Genomic DNA, 25420 nt, shown 5'->3' on the forward strand with positions numbered 1-25420 from the left:
AAATGATACAGTGTGCTGTAATTGGCTCATGTACCATGTGAAAGCTGTGGGCCAATCACAGCTCACTCTAGGAAACAGAGCTGTTATGAATGGAATTTATTCATAACAGCTTTGTTGACATGGTGATCAAAGCGGCCAGGTGCCAGCAACCGCAAACCGATCTGTCCACGTGGTAAGCAAAGTACAGGTGTAGCTGCCGCTCACCCGCAGGGCGGGCGGTTGGCAACTGGTTAAGACCAATTGTAAAACAAAGCAGCTTATAAAATTGATGCTGCATGATAGCCATTTAAGAGTTTTTTCTCTGATTAAAGTGGAACTTCACCCACTCAGTCACACACACATTAAGTAGTTCTTACAATATTTATGACCTTGTACTATTGTCATACCCATAAGTTAGGTCAAGACTCTATAGTCTGAGACAGTTTAGTTTAGATGTGGAATAGTGTAGAGTTTAGATGGTAGATGGGTAAAGTACCTCTAAGAATACTTCACCTAGCAACATAGAAAACAGATTTTTTTTTTACGGTTAGGCCAATCCACTTGTGATAATTGATTTGCCTTTTCAGAAATCTATAATGGGCTATATGGGCACTGTTAATTATGAAATGTTAGACTGACAGTTTGCTGTCAACCATAAGCAGTTTGGAGACAAACACTCTTGACAGCAGCAAACATCTATAAAGACGTTGCCACTTAGCAGCAGCTGAACGGTTTGTGCAAGCTCCATCTGCTATGATGTACCTGAGCTGTCTTGTACAAATAAGCTAAAGTTCCATCTGCCACGATGGTCAAGTACCGGCACATCTATGACCTGTGAACTCCAATAGTCTGGAGGATAAAATGGACTTTGTATGAGTTCTACAGCATTGCAAATGCTGTGCAGCAGCTGCCACCTTATCACCCAATATCTAAGACTCTGCTGTCCATCACCAGATATGCAGGACTTTTATAAGTTTCTATGCTTATGTCTCTTGAAAAGGAAAGTTTGGTGTTCGTATCTGGTCCTATGCTTCAGAACTCTTGAAAAGGAACTTTTGTTTGTTCTGCATGTAGTTTTTATATTTTTGAATTCTGGATATTTTTATATTTGTCAGCATTAACATAGCCAAATGAGATTTTATGTACATGTAAATCAGACAGGTAAAGTAGGTAGATACACTTTAGATAGGTATGACACATGAACATATTAATTACTCTTTTGTTTACTAGAATTAGGTTCTTTCCCTTCAATGTTGAAATGTTGCCTTTACGTACTGTTGGAGGCATTACTTCATGATATTTGTGAGTCAGGGGGTGGAATAATGAGGACATTTCATATTTTCTTATTAATACTAGCTTCTTAAAAGGTGATATCACTCTCCAAACAATTATGATTTTTCATTTACTCACACACTAGTACTGTATATACTATAGCTAAAACCCTTTAATAGCTGTTCCATCTCAGGGCTGCTTAAAAACATGTGCCTGGTTTGCAAAGGCATCTATAGCCAAGTATTCTTGTTACATTTTCTAATATTACAATTGTTATCTGTATCTGTCATTACTTATAGTGAATGCAGGGTGTTGGATTTAGTAACACTTTATCTGGTAGCCTACAGAATACAAAACATGGAAGTGCAATTATTTTAGTAATTATATACTGCTAAATACCTTTTCTCATCAGCAGTTAGAGCAGTCTTGTGACTTCTATCAGTGTCCAGTTGAGCACTGGTTAAAGATTGTAGGAGGAGTTTAAATTCTGCTGTATGAGGATGCAGGACCCCTGACCTCTGTCTGGACAGTGCTGATTGGCCCTGTGCTGATCACATGCACTCTCTCAAGGAAACAAAAAAAAAAACCTCTCTAGCAATACACACCAAACTGAGCATGTGCAGAGTGACTCCACACAATATTTCTTATCAGGAGATAAGAGGGGGACACTGGAAGAAGAGGAGGATCAGAGACGTCAGGATCAAAAAGCGTTTTTACACAATGCAGGTTCCACAGTGAGTACAACCAGCATGCTTTACTGCATATACAGACTGGTTTACTGTTGTGAGTTTAGGAACACTTTAAATGTTATACATATAAGTGTTTGTGTGATCTCTCTTGTCACACCTCAAATAAATCCCCAAAAACTTTAACCATCACGAATATCACAAATATAATCAAAAAGATCAACGTTAAATGTAAGCTATTTAGGCTATTAAACAATTTCATACATCTGAAGATCCAGCATTTTTAAGATTTGAAAGAGACCAGGCAGCTGAAGGTTATTTACACGAGAAAGACATTTCTATTAAACATTCTTATAAGAAATTAACTGAACCAAAGACAATGTCAAATTTATAGTTTAAATGGTGATGACTGACAGCTATAAGGAACAACACAGTAAGACGTATACGTCATGTATTGTATTATATGGTATAAAATCCTTTTGGTATCACTACAGTAACCATATTTTTTTTTTTATGCCATTAAATCAAATTTAGTTTGTGTTAAAAGGCAAAGGATCCAACAGTTATGGAGGCAAACATACATAATTGCGTTGATTTAGAGAGAAGAACAAAATCTGGTATTGAGTAAGATATATATGACCCTTCTTTGCAGAGGAGCATGCACGGAGGTAAAACTGCTTTTTAAATGAATGTCTATAAACAAGAAGTTACAGAAAATGTCCTAAAACTTTTGTCATAAGAAGACAAGCACAAAGATAGGCTGTTCAACAGTAAAATATTGCCTCTGAGGCCTGTTTGCACCTGTGCATTTTTATGTGTATTTTGCCATGCATAAAAATGCATGCATCATGAAAGTTCAATGAGGCTGTGTACTGCGTTGCAAAAAATGCAGCATATCCAATTTTTTCTGCATTTATCTGAGTTTTCTGGCATATTGAAATCTATAAAAGTACATGAAAATGCACATATTAGGCATTTTCATGCATTTTTTTCAAGCTTGTTGTGGGTGAGTACATGGCAGTTTAACATCCCATGATTACAAGCGCCATGTGCTCAGCCACAATGAAGACTGTGACAAATGCTGAGGCAGTATAAAATTGGCCAAGTTTCCTCAACTCCATACACTGAAAGCCAGGAAACAGATTCCCTCATGATGTTGCTGCAGGAAAAGAATTCTCACTGGTTAACACAAATGCACATGAAACCGCACTAAAATGCTCAAAAATGAACACTTGAAAAAAAGCTAACAAAAATGCATGACTGCAAAAACGGAGTGAACTGGACAGGGTCTGACAATCCTTTTTTTTTTTTATTTAACCATGAATATGCAAACACGAAAACAGAATCTATTAAGGGCAGTGGGAATAAATCTTGAGGCCCCGTTCACATCTAGGAATTTGGGATTGCGGGCAGAATCACTGAACTGCCTGAGATTGCAAATTGCCCTGCAATGCTGGCAAAATGCAGCACGGTTGTGTGCCATTAATTTTTAATGGCACCAAAACATGGTGAGGTTTTGAAATGAATGTCGCACGATTTATCATACAGCAATAGCAGCAAATCACAGTGTGAAACGTGTCACCCAAAAGAAGCTCCTGCTCTTTTTTGGTTGACAAGCTTCATGTGATGTGGTCTGCTGTGATTGCTGTGCAATAAATAGTGTGCAAATCACAGCAAAACCCCACCATGTTTTAGGTGCCATTGAAAATTATGGGCACACAATCATGTACTGTGTTTTGCCAGCATTGCAGTATAATTTGGAATCACCGCAATTCCAAACTGCTAGATGTGAACGGGGCCTTAAGTACAAGGAGATCAGGAGATTTTCTAGTGCAGGTAAAAAGTGGAAGAATTCTTGTTACTAATAACAAAGAAAAGGATTTTAGACTTTCAGTAAAGTCTGTTTCTTACAGTAGTCTTTAACAAGTGATTTTTTTGAAGCGACCTTCAGGTGGAAAAAAAAAAAAAGCTGCAGGGATATCCCCTATAACTCCTATTCTCCGCTAGCCTCAGTTTTTAGCAAGCAATAGGGAGACTATAAAGAACAGAGGGTAGGGACTTTTTTTTTCTGTACTGTACTCCAAAAAAAAAATTTTACGGTTAAAGTGTATCTATATAGTCAACATTTAGAAACAAATATTTCTAGCCTACTTTAATTAATCTGAACAAACTTGAATTTGTAAACTTGCTTTATGAAGATCTCCATGTACTTCCTTAAATTTTGTGACATGTATTCACTATGCCCTGTGAATAGGTAGGTCACACATTTCATAGAACATGTTTTCTGAACTATAGAGGTGTTGAAAGGAGCAGTTTCAGAAACCACAGCTTGCAGGTAAAAAACGGTACCATGGGATATGTAGTTCTTAGAATATGAAAGTAAATCGCAAAAGGAGAAACTGCAAAGCATGCAGGGAATCCAGAAAGTTGTGGAAATAGGTGGCCAATAGACAGGCAGCACTTACAACATGAAAGTTTTCAGGTAAGCCTGTATTGGTTTGTCAAAAATAACTATTGTTCGTATTGCTATTACAATACTGACGTTATAAAATGCAAGTAGATGCCGTCACCATGGAACACAGGATTTTTAGTATTTAACAATGGGATGTCCAAAAGCCTGGGCAAACTAGGACAGGGGTGGGGGCAGGACAATACAGCAAATGCCAACAGGCCCATGTAACAAATTGGTTACAAAGGGCTTGACAAAGCCCAGCCTGTTGCATCTTATGGCCAAAGCTGGCATCAGAGAAGACCTGGACATCCACATGGTAAAAATTAAATGTGTGAATAGAAGACCAAGTGGCAGCCTTGCAAATCTGGGAAACAGATGTTTGATACTGAAAAGCCCATGAAGCACTAACACATCTGCTAGCGTGTGCCTTAACAGGGAAGTGAGGAACCTTATCCTTTAGACTACTAGCTTGAATGACAACTTGTCTATTCCACCGAGCAATTGAAATGGTGATGCAGGGAGCTGCCTGCAGGAACCCTTGTGAAGCACAAAGAGGTAATCCAATTTCCTAAAAAGAGGTCGTAACCGAGAAATCGACTTTCACAGCCAATACCATGTCAAGACAGTGCAGAGATACTTACTTGAGATGTTTTGAAGCAGGACATAAGGAGGGAAGGATAATGTCCTGATTGAAGTGAGAAGAGGAAACCCCCTTGAGTAGTACTGGGAAAGGTCTTTTTATAGCATAAAGCACTGGCTATTTTTAGCTTTGTACAAGGTGTTAAAAATAAAGAGGTTTACAATTGGATATTATCCTGAGTGCTGACCTTTCCTGCTTTCCACATTGATTTTGGGGGCATCGGCTGCTTCCAGGTCTGCGCTCCGGGTGGAGTGGTAATTGAGGGAGGTTTTCAGTATCCTTAAACCTGTTTTTCCCATAAAGCCACTAACTCAGAGAACCTCTATGGAAAGTCGATAGCACCAAGAAAGGCCACCTTGCGACTAAGGTCAGATAATGGAATATCCCTAATAGGTTGAAGGACAGGCACTGAAGGGTTGAAGTAACCAACTTGGGTTACCACTGAGTCTTGTCTTGGGGGAACATATGGCGGGAGAAATGTGTGCGATTCCCTCCACAAAGGCCTTAACTAAGAAATGAAAGACCAAACGTTTCTGAAACAGAAAGGCGGAGGCCAAGATTTTCTCTTTGATTGTTGTCAAGGCCAGACGTTGATCTAAACCAGACTGGATGAAGGATAGTTTGAAAAGTGGGCTTTGAGACAGATTTGGCAGGATTGAGCGACCACATCTACTGTAAGTGTGTTCCAGGCATAAACTTGGACATGGAAACCTGAGGAGGAGGAGGAAAGGAAATTTTCATACTCCCAGAAGTAGGTCTATCTGCTGCAGTTTGAGCTCTTTCTCAGGGAGTAGGGTACTTTTACCCTCCATGATCTCCTTTACGTACTTACCCAAGGAGAGGCCAAACAAACCTTCTCCCCCAAAGGATGGCCACTTTATGTATTTCTTGCATGAGAGTTTTGCAGACCAGCATCTGATCTAAAGGATTCTCTGCAAATGGTAAGAGAGGGAGCTTATCCTGGAATCTATTAATAGGAAATTGCTGATCAAATATTTTGTATCAGCAAGGTGTTTTTTTTTGGGGAGGGGCATTGATTATGCAAGACAAGTTCTAAGAGTAAGAAGGCTAGGATGGTCTTAGCAGGTTTGGTCAATTGTAAAGGTCCCCAAGCTTAAAGCCTTAGGATGTACAAACTCAGGGTGCTATACAAGAGTGTCAATCAGGGGGAGCAATCGTATCCTTAAGCTTGGTTGAAATCTCTGCCAAAGGTGTCTCATTCTGATCCGATTTCACAGAAGGAAAAGGGTGATCTTCCTTGTTTACATCCCCATCAGGTTGAATACTGTATCAGCAAAAGCATAGTCAAAAGGCCAACCAACAAATGAACCCTGCTATTTGCATCCTCCAAAGGTCCGAGATCCTGCCCATGAAATCAGACATGGTAGGAGAAAACTCCTCCCTAAATAGACAGGAAGAAGGCTGTGAAGCCAAAGGGCCAGCAGAGTGCCCAGAAAAAAGTCAGAGGGTCAGACTGAGGGCAACTGTCTAAAAAGAGGGTACTGGGGGCCCTGTGAAAAGAGACTATCAGACCCCCAAAGCCATGAGCCAGGTCTGAGCTAGCCACACTATCTGACACCTCACCATTGTGATCTGCCACGTGCAGTGCAAACTATCCTCAAAAACAGGTACACAAGACCTTTGCTGCTGTGAAGAGTGAAGAATGAAGCCTTCTTTGCTATGCACTATAGACTGCTGAAAAAACATCCAAAAATTGCTGCGATGTATCGTGCAAGCCAGGAAGACATGTACTGGGTGTAAGATGCATGCCATAAAGAAGAAGAAAAAAAACACAAAAAAAACCCAAAACACATGTACAGAGAAGCCACTGAAGAGGTCATGCAGGTACAGGCTTAAAACAGAAGACTTGGAAAATGGCTGCAAATTTAAATGGCCAAGGCATCCATTCCATGGCTGACACACCAGGGCTCCTTGGCAAACTAAAGCATAGGTGTGCTAGCACTCTGGGACAGATTTTAATTGTGCAAAACCTTCTACTTATCAGGGGAGATGTCTTCACCTCTGGGCAGAGGATTTAGGGAGCCAAATCCTATCCTGGCTTCACCCACCATGATGGGCATACCCTTGAAGGGGTCTTCCAGGACAGGGCTCTGGACCTGTATAACAGTCTATAGTTAACTCAGGGCTAGACAAATCCCAGGCACCAGGTCACCATGGTGACTAGAAATTGCATCCTGGCGCCTGGGTTCACACATTGAGCCCCATAGACTTTAATGGGAAATTGCGCCCCATAGACTTCAGTGTGTAAACATTTCCTAATAGAACAAAAAAAATGGCTTCTAAATGTTTTAGCTGGCTCCTGGATTCAAATCATATTGTCAAGCCCAGAGTTAACTCAACGTGATGTACCATGTGCCAAGGTACACACCAATGCAGCTTTTTTTTTTCCAGTGTTCAATCACCTGAAGACAGTGACCTGTACTGTATGAAATCTCTATTTTACCTGTGCAATATTTTCATAACAGGTTCACACTCCAACACAATGTCATTGGTTAATGACTTCAAGGAGCACCATTTTTAACAAATGAATACAGTGACGCTGATGATGTTCTCAGGAGATTTTTTTTCTGTTGACATTCTTTTCTAACTCATGTCAGTTAAACCACATGCATAATTTAAAACGTGATGCCAAATTCTAAGGCTTAGTAAAAAATAAAAGTCAAAGATTTGCGGTCTTCTAGGGAATGTTATTAAGTGTAGTAGTGGCTAAGCAGTACCCCGAAAAATCTCTGTTGCTATGAGTTCTTCATGGACAGTTGCTGCACACTTTCTGACGTGTAACACTGCCTAGACATTAATGTTCCTGCAGTTTCATAGCTACAAACCTGCACTGTGAGATAATCGAAGGTCGATTCTGCCCACTCCTGCCTCTGGAGAATTGTTGCTTCTTCCTTTGCAATGTAATGACATTTGGTGATGCCACATTGAGGCTGCTCATAGTTCTGTGATAGGAAGGATGCTGTACCTTAGGATTTACAGTCAAAGGTTTTCTTGCTCTTCAATTGTGCATCTTGATCCAAGTATGAAGCAGAAACCACTCTTCCACACTGTTCCCACTTCCTTCTGATCCCCTTTTCCTCCTGTGGTGCTTCTGTATCTGTACCAGTGCCTTCTTCCCCTTCTGTGACTTCTTGATGGTTCCCTATTCTTGACAGCTGCTGACTGTGGATCCGTGGCCCCTTTGCAATGTCCTGCAAATATTACCCCAGCCTTGCCTATCAGAGCTGGCAGTGTGAGTGGGTATGTGCTTTCTTCACCACATTAGGAGGATGGATTTTACATGAGAAAGCACAGCCCTGCTCTGATTGCTTTCTCCACAGCAAAATATAATCCGGAATGGCATGCTGGCCATGAGAATAAGATCAGCTGCAGAGAGCCATTGGGCAACATCAGTGATTAGTCAATACACCGCTGGATGACTACCACAATCTAGGTCCATATTAAAAGCATTATGTTCCTAGCAGGTGAGTTCTGCCTGTTCTTGTTGCTCCTTTGTACATATGCTTGTCTCCAACAGAGAGTCTTAAAATATATGAACTTACCTCCTCAGTAATGGAGTCCAAGGAAGAAGTGGCTTCATCATACAAAATAATAGGAGGGTTCTTCAACATTGCTCTGGCAATTGCCACTCGTTGCTTTTCTCCACCTTAACAAGAAAAATTACAAATCAATAAAGTGCTAAACTAACTATAGCAAAGTAGATATTTAACTAAATCGAAGTCAGCATAAATTCCCAACACGTCACAGTATACAGAACAGTACCAATTTTCAAAGGGTTGAGCTGTGTCAGACATTTGCAAAAACAGCCATGAACTGCACAGGCATCTGGATTTACGTGACAGTGGCATTTCTAAACCAGTGTTTCAATCCAAGAAATAAATACTGACTCTGGATGATGACATTTTCAGTGGGAGTACTGTGACTTCTGTGAGATGTAAGTAACCACCTGTAAATGTTACACTTCCGCATTATTTACCATGTATGCATTTAAAGCGTATCTAAAGCCAAATCCAAAAATGTAATATATTGCAATCCTTAAATATGGTTGTTGCATTAGTTTTCTAATTTTCAGCCTGAAATCCAGTGAGCTTGTAATCTCCTGTAGTGACCTATGAATGCAATGCCTCTGCCTCTCCCAGTTCACCCCTGTATTTGCTACTCTATTCATACAGAAAGATCCTAGGCATCCTGTGAGATGGGTCCAGTGATGACTTTCTCAGACTAGGGATCCAACCAAAGCTCTGTGGAGTCTACACTATCTGCTGGATGTTGGCTAACAGGGACAGGGAGGACTGGTCCTTCAACAGAATATTATTAAGGTACCCCACAACATTAATCTCCTAAGCATGGAACAGAGCCAAAATTGGGGTAAGCACCTTGGTAAAAACTGGGGAGCCGCTGACAGGCCAAAGGGAAGGGCAACAAATTGGTAATGCTAAGCATCCCACGGCAAAGCACAAATAGTGTTTATGAGACAGAAGGCTAGAAATGTGTAAGTAAGCATCCAAGATGCCTATAGAGGCCACAAAAAAGAGAGAGGTTATGACCGACCTGGCTGTTTACATGCAGAAATTTTTAAACCTTTAGAGCAAATTGAGTCTACAGGTCCAGTATGGGCCTAATGCCTCTGTTCAGTATGGCAACTGTAAAAAAGTCTGAAAGAAACCTTGAAGGCATTATTTTGATGGTACAGTGGTAAGGCCAAGAGTTGCTGGACAGCATCAAGCAAATCCACCTGCCAAGATGGGGAAGAAGACAGGTTTGACAGCATAAACAAAGAAAGTGGCAGCGTAAAAAACTCAAGTTTGTATCCACTGAAAACGAAACTCTGGCATCTGAGATTTCTTTTTTGGTACCAGAGGGCCAACAGATGTGGAGGAGGCATACCATCACTGGAAAGAGGTCTCTGAGCCAGTCTTGGCTGGTTTAGAGGGCCATGCCTTCTGACAAAGTTAAGTATCTATCTAGGCATTGGAGGACTAGGGGGTGTAAAGGAGCCCTTCCTAACCTTAGTAGTAGAGACCCTACAGGTAGAGGCACAAGCCCCCTTTTTCTGAGGAAGGACAGTTTTCTTACTACAGGTGATCCCCTTCATGCATTTATCCAAAGGTGAAACGGGAAATAAACCCCCAAAGGGTGTTCCCCCATTCAAACTGTATTCACTCAAGGTGTTTCCTGCATGGGAGTGCTGATGACTAGCATTCAAGCAAAAGAATCATGTGCATGAGGATTTAGGTTTGATAAAATGTGTCTGCCAAGTCATTTACACAGTAGCATAAGTAAAAGGTCTACAGAGGCAGCCATAAGAATGAGGCTAACATTTTGGGCTATACGCTTAGTCCAGAGAAAAATGGTCTGACACAGTGCCATAGAAGCAACCAGCGATTGCATGGCAGGGTCCACCAAAGAAAACAGAGCTATAAAGATGGCATCTAATCTCTTGTCTACTGGTCTTTATCCTCCAAGGGGGCTGCAAGGGTCTTGTATAGGCAAGATATGGAAGGATCTGCCACATGAAGTGGTGGATCCCACTTATGCAGGAAACATTTCTCAATGGGATATTGTTGGGCAAAGCCCAGACCAGATAGGTTTTACCTGCAAGTGGACAGGGAAAATCTTGACTGGTTTAGGTAATTTAAGTGATTCCCATACTGGATAACTTGGGGTGAGCAGACTCTGTTGTAATATCTGTTACAGGCATGTCATGCTATTCCAGTTCCTTCGAAGAGGGATAATTCTCAACTGCTATCTCCTCCTCACATAATGTGTTTAGCTCAGGAGCAGAATTAAAGACCAATTTAGGAGGAGAGATTGAAGGAACATGGCTGTGACCCCTACTGCCTACAGCCTTGATAAAATCTATCCATGAAATTTGACGTTTTACAGAAAAATCTACTTTAGATAGAAAGCCCAGCAGAATAGCCCTATGAAAGGCAGGGAGTCAGACCATGGGCAACCATCAGATGAGAGGGTGCAAAGGCCCTGAATAGGTAACCTACCACTGTGCATGTGCACCTCAGTGTAAAATATTGGCATGCATTAAGCGCTGGAATGAATTGACTGCTGCATGTATGCATGCGGATTATATAATCTTAGGACAGCCAATCAAGAATCAAAATAGGGCAAATGTAGCTTTAAAGTAAATGAAAATATCTCAGACATTGTACAAGGAAGTTTACAAAACAATTCTGAATGCTACTGATACCACATCTACCTAAATATTAAAACTTGCATTTTAGACTTAAGAGTGCTTTAAATGTAAAGTTCATGTTGACCGAATTTTACAAGCAAGCCCAAAGTTGAACAAAATGAATATTACAGCCCACCCTAGAAGATGATCTGAAACTATAAAATATCCAGGGCACAAGCAAGTAGCTTACTTAAACCCAGTTACAGAAAATAGTAACTCATCAAAATCAAACAAATGCTTTTATGAATCATGAATAAACAGCTAATCCCACATCTAGGCCTCAACAGTGTGAGGCAATGCAAAACAGCAATGGATTCTTTAGCTTTTGATACAAAATAGTATTCAAGCCACCAAGTGGGCAGTGTGCCCAGTAACAACCACATCAAATCTTTTACTGTGCTACTCAAAAGCCCTCTGTGACTCGAGACACAGAATTTAATTACACACGAAAGTCACTTAACACCAAAGAGTTTATTGAAGGGTTCTCTTATCTAAGCTATTGTAACCATAAAACAAAAAAAAAAAAAAAGAACAAATCTTAATTTTCGTTTACTAAACAATCAGCCTTTATCTGACACTTCCAGCAAAAAACATGAAAATATTACTGGCCTCTTAATTATTTACATAGCTTTTTTTTAACCTTTTCGCTAACCAGTGATAATCATGTATGAATACGTTTTTTAGTATGGACATTACCTGACAGCTTGAGCCCTCGTTCTCCTACTTGAGTATTGTAATCATGAGGCATCCGGAGAATAGCATCGTGTAGTCCTGCTAACTTAGCTACTTCATACACTTCTTCTGGTGAGGCATTAATATCACCATACATCAAGTTATAATAAAGTGTGTTATGGAAAAGTACAGCATCCTATAGGGAAATAAATGTAAAATATTAACAGTAATATCTTTTTTATAGCTTTGGTCAAAAATAAAACTCCAGCTGCTATACAGTGCCTTGAAAAAGTATTCATACCCCAGGATATTTTCCACATTTTGTCATGGTACAACCAAAAACGTAAATATATTTTATTGTGATTTTAGGTGATAGACCAACACAAAGTGACACATAATTGTGAAGTGAAAGGAAAATGATAAATGTTTTTCAAAATCTTTTACAAATAAATATCTGAAAAGTGTGGCGTGCATTTGTATTCAGCCCCCCCTGAGTCAATACTTTGCAGAACCACCTTTCGCTGCAATTACAGCTACAAGTCCTTTTGGGTATGTCTCTACCAGCTTTGCACATTTAGAGAGTGACATTTTTGCCCATTCTTCTTGGCAAAATAGCTCAAGCTCTGTCAGATTGGATGGAAAGCGCCTCTGAACAGCAATTTTCACATCTCGCCACAGATTCGCAATTGGATTTAGGTCTGGACTTTGACTGGGCCATTCTAACATGAATATGGTTTGATCAAAACCAGGGGTGGGCAACTGTGGCCCTCCAGCTGTTGGTGAACTACAAGTCCCATCATACCTCTGCCTTTGGGAGTCATGCTTGTAACTCAGTTCTGCAATGCCTCATGGGACTTGTAGTTCTACAACAGCTGGAGGGCCACAGCAGTCCACTCCTGATCTAAACTATTCCATTGTAGCTCTGGCTGCATGTTTAGGGTCGTTGTCCTTCTGGAAGATGAACCTCCATCCCAGTCTCAAGTCTTTTGCAGACTCAAACAGGTTTTCTTCTAAGATTGCTCTGTATATGGCTCCATCTATCTTCCCATCAACTGTGACCAGCTTCCCTGTCCATGCTGAAAAAAACATCCCCACAACATGATGCTGCCACCACCATTTTATACAGTGGGAATGGTGATGTGCAGTTAGTTTTCCGCCACAGTGTTTTGCTTTTAGGCCAAAAAGTTAAATTTTGGTCTCATCTGACCAGAGCACCTTCTTCCATGTTTTCTGTGTCCCCCACATGGCTTCTTCCAAACTGCAAACAGGACTTTTTATGGCTTTCTTTCAACAATGGCTTTCTTCTTGCCACTCTTCCATAAAGGCCAGATGTATGGAAAGCATGAATAATAGTTGTCCTGTGGACAGATTCTCCCACCTGAGCTGTGGATCTCTGCATGGGCCTCTTGGCTTGTTCTCTGATTAATGCTCTCCTTGCCCTGCTTACCAATTTAGGGGGACAGCCATTACTTGGTAGGTTTGCAGTACTCTTTCCATTTTAGGATGATGGATTGAACAGTGCTCCATGAGATGTTCAAAGCTTGGGATATTTTTTTTATAACCTTATCAGGCTTTAACAATCTCCACAACTTTATCCCTGACCTGTCTGGTGTGTTCCTTGGCCTTTGTAATGCTGTTTATTCACTAATGTTCTCTAACAAACCTCTGAGGGCTTCACAGAACAGCTGTATTTATACTGAGATTAAATTACACACAGGTGGACTCTCTTTACTAATTAGGCGACTTCTGAATGCAATTGGTTGCACTAGATTTTAGTTAGGGGTATCAGAGTAAAGGGGGCTGAATACAAATGCATGCCACACTTTTCAGATTTGTAAAAAATTTTGAAAACCAATGATCATTTTCCTTCCATTTCACAATTATGTGCCACCTTGTGTTGGTCTATCACATAAAATCACAATAAAATACATTTACGTTTTTGGTCGTAACATGACAAAATGTGGAAAATATCAAGGGGTATGAATACTTTTCAAGGCACTGTATTATTTTTGTCTCAGGGAGTATGGGGTCCATTATGTTTAGGCCTCATGCACACAGGACATTTTCTACTGCCACATTTAGGGGCTTCAGCAGGTTTTTTCCTTCACTGCTTCTAAACGCTCCACCATGTTAGCCTATGTGTCCATGCACACATAGAATTGCAGCAACATATAATGGCAGGAAAAAGAACCCCACTGCCAGTGCATCCAGGAGCAGCAGTGTTTTTGTCAGAAAAAAAACTTGACACGTGTAAATGCGTCTAAACGCTTGTTAACGCTAGGCACATTTACCGCTTGTGCATTGATTTCAATGGCCTGCATAAATTAATAAATTAGCGCTTAAGCGCTTGACGCCTGTAAATGCGCCTAACATTTTTAAAAGTGTTAGATACTTTACAAGTGTCAGGCATTTTCTCTGCAAAAACACTGCTGCCAGGAGGAAAAGCTTTTAGGAGAGTTTTCAAAAAGCCCGGTGTGCATGAGCCCTTATATTGCGGTCAGTGTTCACATTGGAGAGATAACCACTATTTATTATTTATTTCGGGTACTTACATAGCACCGTCAATTTACGCAGCGCTTTACATATATATTGTACATTCACATCAGTCCCTAACCCTCAAAGGGTGTACAATCTAAGGTCCTTAACTCACATTCATACATACACATACTAGGGCCAATTTAGACAGGATCCAATTCACCTACCAGCATGTCTTTGGAGTGTGGGGGGAAACCGGAGTACCCAGAGGAAACCCACGCAGGCACAGGAAGAACATGCAAACTCCAGGCAGGTGGTGCCGTGGTTGGGATTCGAACCGACGACCCTAGTACTGCCAGGCGGAAGTGCTAACCATTTAGCCACTGTGCTGCCCACTAGTTCTGTTCCGAAGACAACCTGTAACAGTGAGGGGAAATACCCACACAGAGGCCACAGATGACAATAAAAACCTGCCAAAGATTCTCACCTTTCCCCACTCTGAGAATACATACAGTTAGGTCCATATATATTTGGACACAGGCACAATTTTAGATTTTTTCAGGTATTTACCAAAACATATTCAAGCTATAGTTATATAATTGGATATGGGCTGAAAGTGCACACTCTCAGGTTTAATTTGAGGGTATGTACATCCAAATTGGAGAATTGGGTTTAGGAATTACAGCTCTTAAGATTAGCCATCCCCCCTTTTTCAAGGGACCAAAAGTAATTAGACAATTGAATCAAAAGCGGTTTCATGGCCAGGTGTGGGCTACTCCTTCGTTATTTCTTCATCAATTAAGCAGGTTAAAAGGTCTGGAGTTGGTTCTAAGTGTGGTATTTGCATTTGGAATCTATTGTGAACCTACATCATGCATTAAAAGGAGCTCTCCATGGAAGTGAAACAGGCCATTGTAAGGCTTAAACTAAAGAAATCCATCAGAGAGACAGCAGCAACATTAGGAGTGGCCAAATCAACAGTTTGGTACCTTCAGAGGAAAGAAAAATGCACTGGTGAGCTCAGTAACATAAAAAAGCATGGATGTCCATGGAAGACAACAGTGGTAGATGATCACAGAATCCTCTCTATGGTAAAGAAAAATCCATTAACAACATCCAGACAAGTGAAGGACACTCTCCAGGAGGTGAGCATATCATTGTCAAAGTCTACAATCAAGAGAAGACTTCACGAGAGCAAATACAGAGGGTTCACCACAAGGTGCAAACCATTCATAAGCCTGAAGAATAGAAAAGCCAGATTAAACTTTGCCAAAAAACATCTAAAAAAGCCAGACCAGTTCTGGAAAAGCATTCTTTGGACGGATGAATCTAAGATTAATCTGTACCAGAATGATGGGAAGAAAAAAGTGTAAAGACGGCTTGGAACAGCTCATGATCCAAAGCACACAACGTCATCTGCAAAACATGGTGGAGGCAGTGTGATGGCATGGGCATGCATGGCTTCCAGTGGCACTGGGTCATTGGTGTTTATTGATGATGTAACAGAAGCTGCCAGATGAATTCTGCAGTGCTTAGAGATATACGGTCAGCCCAGATTCAGCCAAATGTAGCAAAGTTGATTGGACGGGGCTTCACAGTACAGATGGACAATGATCCAAAACACACTGCAAAAACACACTGCAAATGCAGAGCTTTTAAAGGAAAAGAGTGGAATATTTATTCTGCAATGGTCTGCAATCACCTGATCTCGACCCAATTGAGCATGCATTTCACCTGCTGAAGGCAAAACTAAAGGCAGAAAGACCCACAAACAAAGAATAACTGAAGACAGCTGCAATATCAATATTGTACCGCGCTCCAATGTATACAACTATGAGTGCTATAATAAATTATAAATGGCTTAAGTGTATCACCAATAATTCAATAATATTCTAAATCCATAATACTAAAATCCATAATTGATATAAATATATAAATAAATTAAAAAAGAATAAATTAATATTTTTAAATAAGTGCAAAAACCTAATAAAAAGTGAAAATATGAAGTATGAAAAATAAAATAAAATGAAATGAAAAAATGAGAAAATGTGAGATGAAAAAATGAGAAAAAATTTTTTAGAATGGGAATGACAGTTCAGTTCATACGAATTGAGATGGTGTTGTAGTTCAATCTAATCTGCGTGGTAGGTCAATGTTCATGGCATAAGCCTCTCTCTCCTTCCTCCTCTCCTTTCTCCTCAATACAGCTTTCTCAATAAGGACTTTCTCCTCTAGCTGCTTGACTTAATCCTCCATAGCCGATACATACAGAGAAGGGAAAAAGAAACATAGTGTCTTATCCTGGGTAACAATTGTTTAATGAGCTTCTGATCTCCCACTCACATGGTATAAATAAAAGTAGCGCTTTGTATAAAATATATCCAAATCCTCCTACAAACAGCCTTGCAGGTGTGTGTGTCTTCACTCGATATACTCGCCGTTCCTCTGTGGATGCGTGATGACGTCACCGCCCCTCCCCTACGCGTTACGCTACAGGGACTCGTAGCTTCCTCTGGGGGATGTAGTTTTACATGTCATCCTGCACTGAGGTTATATATATCCTACCGGCGCCATTTTTGCTGTGATATATACGTTATAAATACCCCCTCCATATTTTAGGAGTCCAAATTATATCTTGATGTTAACACTATTATATATATATAACATTAACATCAAGATATAATTTGGACTCCTAAAATATGGAGGGGGTATTTATAACGTATATATCACAGCAAAAATGGCGCCGGTAGGATATATATAACCTCAGTGCAGGATGACATGTAAAACTACATCCCCCAGAGGAAGCTACGAGTCCCTGTAGCGTAACGCGTAGGGGAGGGGCGGTGACGTCATCACGCATCCACAGAGGAACGGCGAGTATATCGAGTGAAGACACACACACCTGCAAGGCTGTTTGTAGGAGGATTTGGATATATTTTATACAAAGCGCTACTTTTATTTATACCATGTGAGTGGGAGATCAGAAGCTCATTAAACAATTGTTACCCAGGATAAGACACTATGTTTCTTTTTCCCTTCTCTGTATGTATCGGCTATGGAGGCTTAAGTCAAGCAGCTAGAGGAGAAAGTCCTTATTGAGAAGGCTGTATTGAGGAGAAAGGAGAGGAGGAAGGAGAGAGAGGTTTATGCCATGAACATTGACCTACTACGCAGATTAGATTGAACTACAACACCATCTCAATTCGTATGAACTGACATTCCCATTCTAAAAAATTTTTTCTCATTTTTTCATCTCACATTTTCTCATTTTTTCATTTCATTTTATTTTATTTTTCATACTTCATATTTTCACTTTTTATTAGGTTTTTGCACTTATTTAAAAATATTAATTTATTCTTTTTTAATTTATTTATATATTTATATCAATTATGGATTTTAGTATTATGGATTTAGAATATTATTGAATTATTGGTGATACACTTAAGCCATTTATAATTTATTATAGCACTCATAGTTGTATACATTGGAGCGCGGTACAATATTGATATATAAGCTCACATCCATACACCTGGAGAGGGTGTAATAAGTACCTGGCGATCTAAAGTCTAGTTAAGCACGTAATTAATTAATTAGTAGTTCACTTATTCATTATTATTGTTATTATTATTTTTACACACGGAATCAATTGCTCTAAAAGTAAGAAAACTTCTAGTGGCTCACAAGTATTCAATCAATTTGAAGACAGCTGCAGTTACAGCATGACAAAACATCAGAAAGGAGGAAACACAGTCTTTAGTAATGTCCATGGGTTCCAGACTTCAGGCAGTCATTGACAGTAAAGGATTCTCAACAAAGTATTAAAAATGAAAATTTTATTTATGATTATATTCATTTATCCAATTACATATAAAAATGGTTGCAGTTTCTAAAATTAGTACTTAATATTTATGTTCAACCCCTTGAATTAAAGCTGAAAGTCTGCACTTCAGATTAATTTGGATTGTTTTGTTTTAATTTATTTTGGTGGCATACAGAGCCAAAAGTATGAAAACAGAACTTTATGGACCTAACTGTATAAGTTGTCTTTGCAGTGGAGCAAATGGTAAACGCACTCACATATAACTATAGACAGAGTATACACCTGCCTCTGCAAGAAAATGCTAATATTGCACCGGCCTCATTCTAGAGTTCTGGAATCAAACTTTGTGCTATATAGAGCTACATGTACATGTTTATACTTTTGCAAAATACCAGTTACCTATATAAATTATGCATTTTTTCAACTACCATTGTTTTAAGTGAGCCAAAAGATGCAGGACTGCCTCCTCACCAAAAAGGTATGAACGTTTGGCTCTTTCATTCTTTTATGCAAATTTTGTCTATGACATAAATCATACCTGGGGAACAACTCCAATGGCTTTTCTCAGACTTTCCAGACTGACATCCTGAATGTTCTGACCAGCCACATATATGTTTCCCTTCTGAGGCTCATAAAACCGGAACAGAAGTCGGATCAGGGTACTCTTGCTTGAAAACAATTGAAAAGATTTTACAATGAAAAGGGAGGTGTTTTCACAACATGTGACAGATTTTAAGAATAAGAATGTATCAGGTCAGCACAGAAATATAGGGATGTGACTGCTAACTTCTCTTTAAAGGTTCAAGCAGTGGAGAGGCTATTATCCTCATCAGGGTCTCAGTATCTGGTAATCAACCAGAAACGTGTGCAGAGAAGGAGTTCAGACTACACTAGCTGTATGCTTGCTCTAAAAGAGCGAATCACTAGCTAGAAAAGCAAGAATTAGAAGATTGCTGCAAAATCTGCACCAACACCTGAGTGTTTTGTTATTTGAAAGGCTGCAGTGGGATCCAAGAGAAGTGGGTTTTCAGAGACAAGGCAAGTTTGGCATACCTTCTTTTATCCGGACGTTAATGGACTGGAAAGGGTAGGGTAATGGGAGTGTGGTACCTGACATTATCTCAGAATTAACAATTATCAATTAAAGAAACCTAAGACCTATTTTAAATCACAGACCTTAAAATCTAAAACCTAAAAACAAATGTTAGCTTCTTACCCTGAGCCACTGCCACCAACAATTGCTATTTTCTTTCCAGCAGGAACTTCAAAAGACACACCAGTTAGGACTTTCTGTCCCTCCAAATATTCAAAGTAGACATCATCAAAGACGATATTTGCAGTCTGAGGAGTGACCACTAATGCGGGAGCCAAATCTTTATTCTAGAGAGAAAAGCAGTAAATGCTGGGTTTTAATGTGCTATTGCCAAATTGTGATTTGCATCTTTTCTTTCTTATAACAAACAGAGGTCTGCCTCTCAATGCATCTTTCAATAATAGCATCTCTTTGATGCCTTTAATAGTTCTGTCCCCTTATTTATAATAGCCAAATATGGTAAAAAAAATTTGCAGTAATATCAATAATAGTACAATATTAATCAGTGTTAAGAAAATTTACATGTAGAAAAATAAGCACAAGTACTGGGCTGTGAAAAATAGTTTGGCACTGGGAGAAAGCAGTTTCTGTGACGTGCAACTCACACAATATGCTACTACGAGAGTTAGTCCGTTTTTACTCTGACCTGCATATGCCAAAAACCTCCCAATTGGAGGAATCCTTACATCAGTATGTACATGATCTTATTAAGTGTTCTTGCATGGCAAGACCACTTACTGTTATCTCACATATATAGTCTTATTATTATAGCCAAATTTACCACTCTAACTCCTCCCACAGTTTTTACACTACATAGACAGTAATATACCGAAACGTGCGGATTGTTCCCGATTGGTGTGCTATTACTTTGTGGAACGTTTCGCCGAATGGTTCACGAAATATCGGCATTTTTCAGCTAGAGTGTGAGCTGAAAAATCAGGACATGATTTCAAAACTGCCATCACTCCCTCATTTTCAAGCCCACCTACACAAATCTTATATCAAAACATTCAGCTACCCCTGCTGCCACTAACAATATCCATGGCTAAGCCATAGTCCTCATAGTTTTCACAATATGACCATTTGTTTGCAACTCACGCCTCTCATTGACATTCACTGAAACTCCACTCTAGCCACCTCAAATTTGAAGGGCAAATTTCTAAACTGCAACTGTGCCTTCATTTTTAATATTTCAGAGACATACTATGCATCAAAATGTAGGTCTGGGTCTTGTAATTCTCACAATATAAAGCTCTTCGGTGTAGGATTTATCATTTTTAAACTACAATCGTTTGAATATGGCAACCGCCAGTGAAGTGAGCAAGTTGGAGCAGTTTGTTTTTAACCGCTCTTCTCTGCCCTTGCTGTAGAGTGAGTTGCCATAGGAACCCAGGTGTGTGAGCAGGCAGCAGAGTGACAAAAGCTAGAGTGTGAGCTGTAGACTACTGGTGGAGACAAGAACACTTCACACAATTTCCCCAGAAATTGTAGCTTTTCTAGTCTTACCATTACTATCTGAGCACACCAAACACTATTAGATTGCCCACTACTATAGAGGAAATACAGACAGCAACCAAATACTCCCCTAATCATAAAGCCCCTGGGGATGATGCATTTATAAATTTTATGCAGAATATAGTGTATGTTACCACAGCTTTTGGAGCTTCTGGAAGCAGCAACACCTTCTACCATCTTTGACAAGAGCCAATATAACACGGTTATTAAAACCCATTATAAATCCCACTAATCCCAACTTGTACAGACCTAGTTTGCTCTTACAATCAGATGTGAAAATACTGGCTAAGGTCCTGGCAAACAGAATAAACAAAGTTATAAATAAGAGGTTTTATTTGTGGCAGCTTTTTCCGTAAGCACACATTAAGAATGTCATGTAAGTGTGAGCTTTACAACTGCTCCGCATCCCATAACCCACAATTCCAGTATTAGAAGATAATGCAGTGTTTACATCCCAAAAGTTGTATCTGAATAAGATCAAACCTACTATAAGGCTTAGGGCGTATGCACATGGGTGCACTCTTTAGTACAGCGCAAACAATCTAGTGTATTTTTGTGCCCAGGAGCTCCCAGTGCTATTTACAGCTATCCATAGAGATGAATGGTTGCTGGCAGGTGTACGCAGCGTCAGTGCACAAAATGAAACTTTTGCTTGAGCCCATCCACTGCTTTAAGCAATATTACACATGTAAATCAACTCCTAATCAAGACAAATTAAACCTAGGAAGAATTACCTTAATTTTTGTGTCTATACTCAGAAGAGTGAAGAGTGTGTTCATATCAATTAGAGCTTGTCTTGTCTCTCTGTAGACCGTTCCTAGGAAGTTCAAGGGCATTGAAAGCTGGAACAGTAGCCCGTTTACCATAACCAAGTCCCCAATAGTTAGGTTTCCTAAAGAGAGCGAATAGCATTATGCATACATGTCCAAAAAGTACGTACAGTGTGTATATGTGTATATATATATATATATATATTCAAACTATAACCATCAGCGTCCAAATAAAAAAAGAATACAAACTAATAAGAGTCCAGACTGTCCAAAGTCTCTCACAAAATAGGTGAATATGTAGTAGGATTCTGGGAAATCCATAAAGTAGAAGTCCAGTCAAATACTATCTAAGCTTAAACCTGCTTCCACCCTCATTCTGAACCCTGTACCAACTACCCTAACTACCCTTTAAAACAGGGGGTCTCCAAATGTTTTAAACAAAGGGCCAGTTTACTGTCTTTAAGGCTTTAGGGGGGGCGGATTGTGGCCAGTGTGAGTAGAAAATGTTCTGGCGTCAGTGGAAGTAAATAATGCCCCATCATTAGCTTTACCAGGAGGAATAGTGTCCCACTGTTGCTTTTAGCAGGAGGAAGAGTGCATCATGGTTGGAATCAGTGGAAGGATGGTGACAGTGGGAGAAATAGTGCTTCATTAATGGTGTCAGTGGGAGGAATAAGGCCCCATCATTAGTGTCAGTTGGAGGAATACTGTCCTAGGGACCAGATAGAGGCAAGCAAAGGGCAGCATCTGGCCCCCCGGCTGCATATTGGAGACCACTGTTCTAAAGGAAAGAGTCTATACTTGCCTATTCTGAGGGCACTCTGGTTCAGTCACATGATCGGTTCCCAGCACCAGTTTCAGTGTAGAGGAAAGATAGCCAAAAATGGATGCTCCATAGTAAGCCCATGGGTAACAATACTGCCCACGCACTGCAGCCATTGTCCACAATCTATCCGTTTCACTAAAGCTGGCTGCTGGGAACATCATGTGACCTGACAGAAGCAGCTTTAGAACAGGTAAGTATACACACCTTTCCTTTACAAGATAAGGAGTTGGATTTCTTGTTCTGAGTAAGATATGAATGAGAGACAAAAATGCCCCTATTTTTAGGAGTTAGGTTTCCAAAAGCCATGCTGTTAAAGCTAGTAAATTAGAGCCAGAATGGAATAGGGGGCCTTTGGCCAGTAAGGCTGGTCTGTCTGGAAGAGGCCAAGGTTTATATGCCAGAAGTCTGAATATATTTGTGTACCACATCATTGTGGGTCAATTTATTGCAATGAGAATCACCAGGATCCTTTATTCTTTTATCTTAAGCAGCATTTGAGGTAGGATCTTCATCAGAGGGAAGACAGTTTGAACTAAGTTCAAGGAATCACCAGAGCATCTGCAGCAAACGCTAAAGGATCCCTGGTTTTGGCTATGAATTTGTTCAGCTTGATATAGAACCCAGAAAAAAGGATTTCTATATCTTGATTTCCCCACCTTTGGGAGATTTTTAAAGATCTCAGAGGGCAAAGACCGATCCCCTGGGTCTAGGCATTGGCGGCCTAGGAAGTCCACCTGACATTGTCTACTCCAGGTACAAGAACAGCGGAGACACCTGAAATGTAGGTTTCTGCCCAGGAAAGTAGCAACTTCTTTCTCTCAGGGCAGCTCAACTTCTGGTGCCCCACTGATGGTTTATGTAGGCCACTGCTGTGTCATTCTCTAACTATACCCTGACATTACAGAAGAGAGGTACACTGCTGTAGAGATAATCTGATAGCGCTCTGATCCAGAATGTTAATGGGGAGTTTTGACTTCTCCAGGGACATGTTCTCTGGACATTCAGGGAGTTGTAAACTTAAGCTCAGCCAGTAAGGCTGGCTTCTGTTGTCGCCATCCTCCAGGGCATGTTAAGGAATGATCCTTTCAATTCCAGGGAAGAACTGATGATCCACCATGCCATAGAGAGCTTTATCTGGCTGGATAGAAGCACTGGACAATCCAGGCAAACTAGGGGTCTGCAACTTTATCCTGGGGAAGGAAGATTCTGGCTTGGGATATTCCCAAGATTATACCGAGGTGCTCCAGACAGTGTGAGGGTTGGGAAGCAGACTTTGGAAAGTTGATTATCCAGTCAAGGGTTTGAAGGAATTGAATTGTCCTCTGGATGCCAGCACATAAGGTTTTGGCTGAGAAGTTCTTCAGTAAGAGATCACGTAGATAGCCTGTGATATGAATGCTCTGGGTCCACAGAAGAGCCAGAAGTGGGACAAGCACTTTTATAGCACTCTGGGTGCAACTGGAACGCAGTGCTATAAAATGAAAGTGTTGGTCTTCCACAGCAAAACATAGAGGGGTTGATTTACTAAAGGCAAATAGACTGTGCACTTTGCAAAGTGCAATTGCACTCTGAAAGAGCAGTTGCTCCAGAGCTTAATAAATAAGCAGAAGCTCTGCTGATTTTCATCATCCAATCATGTGCAAGCAGAAGTGCTTTTTTTTCAATTTTCCTTGCATGTAATTGGATCTTCCTTGCAAAGTGAATCTTTATCTCATTTACAAAGGTCTGGAGCAATTGTACTTGCAGAGTGCAACTGCACCTTGTATATTGCACAGCCTATTTGCCTTTAGTTAATCAACTCCAGAAAGTGTTGATGTAAGGAGAAGATGGGAATGTGTATATAGGCATCTTGTATGTCTACTGATGCCTGGAATTCTCCTCTAAAGAAAAAAAACACAATGGCAGATCTTACGGAATCCACCTGGAATATTGATACACAAAGAAATCTGTTTAGAGATTTTAAGTTCAGTATAGAGTGGGAGCCCCCATTTGGTTTTGGGATTATGAATAGGTTTGAATAGAAACCCTGAAGCTGTTCTTCTGAAGGAATTTATACAACCACTCCTTGTGCCTGAAGTTCTTGCAAGGAAGTCATTAATTCTGCTTTCTTTTGGACTGAATCTGGCAGATTGGAAGGTAAAAAAGTAAGGAGGGGGTAAAGATAGAGGTGGATGCTTGGGAAAAGCAAAAAGATCCCTTTCTTTGAGCAGAAATAGCAGCCAAAGGAGTAGGAGATTTAGGCTTTTTCTTGTGGTATAGGAGCACCTTTCCATAATTAATATAGGTATTCTTCGAATAGGTGTTCACCATTAAAAGGCATGTATATTAGAGGTTTCTAGCAAGCAGGTTCTGCAAACAGCTTTAAGCCACAAAATCCTATGCATATGCACAGAGATGAGGGACATTCTGGAAGACTTGGTGAACTGCAATCTCTAAAACATCAACACAAAAACAATGAGGCTGAGTGCATCAGCTGCAATTATTTTAAGAGAGTAGGGTCATCAAGACCACATTCCTGGTTTCTATTGTCTTGTCCAGTTAGCAATAGTATAGCAATTGCTGGCTGTAGGTTTAGACCAGTAAGTAAATAAGGCCTTTAAGAGCACTTCAAAACATGTATAAACAAAATCCATAAAAGTGGGAACATCCTCAATAGGAACTAGAATGTGTTTATGGTGGATTAAAATAGCAGGATTCACTACCAGAGCAGTCAGTTTCTTCTTAAAACCTATTTCCATAGTATAAACCTCAGCAAACGTCTTGGGAGGAGTGAATACTGGAGTTAGTGCGCACAGAGGCTTCTTTTGACTGTGAAGAGTCAGGTGCTGTTGAGCAAAGACTAGAGCATACTGCAACAATTATGTCCACAGGAGAGAGCATGTGGCACAAAACCGTAGCTTGCACCCATAAAATGCAGAGGGAGTAAAATCATCTGCAGTCTCTGCTACAAAATTAAGGTCCTTGATACTTTATACCATAATCCTCAGGTTAAGGAGGTTCTGCCTCTGT

The 25420-nt window shown here is 40.1% G+C and overlaps 1 protein-coding gene across 1 annotated transcript in view; it reads right to left on the bottom strand.

The window, feature by feature from the left end:
• ABCB7 (ATP binding cassette subfamily B member 7) overlaps window positions 1-25420 on the bottom strand; it is a 210601-nt gene that overhangs the window by 22427 nt on the left and 162754 nt on the right. The window contains exons 10-14 of the mRNA XM_089685209.1: window positions 21550-21707; window positions 19424-19587; window positions 18746-18875; window positions 11937-12108; window positions 8593-8696 (exon numbers count right to left, since the gene is read on the bottom strand). Coding sequence (XP_089541335.1) covers window positions 8593-8696; window positions 11937-12108; window positions 18746-18875; window positions 19424-19587; window positions 21550-21707 — 728 coding nt within the window. The remainder of the gene's footprint in view (window positions 1-8592; window positions 8697-11936; window positions 12109-18745; window positions 18876-19423; window positions 19588-21549; window positions 21708-25420) is intronic.

The sequence above is a fragment of the Staurois parvus genome, unplaced genomic scaffold (genome assembly GCF_062004578.1).
Source record: "Staurois parvus isolate SC_StPar_1 unplaced genomic scaffold, SC_StPar_1.0 ptg000365l, whole genome shotgun sequence".
Taxonomy (NCBI): domain Eukaryota; kingdom Metazoa; phylum Chordata; class Amphibia; order Anura; family Ranidae; genus Staurois; species Staurois parvus.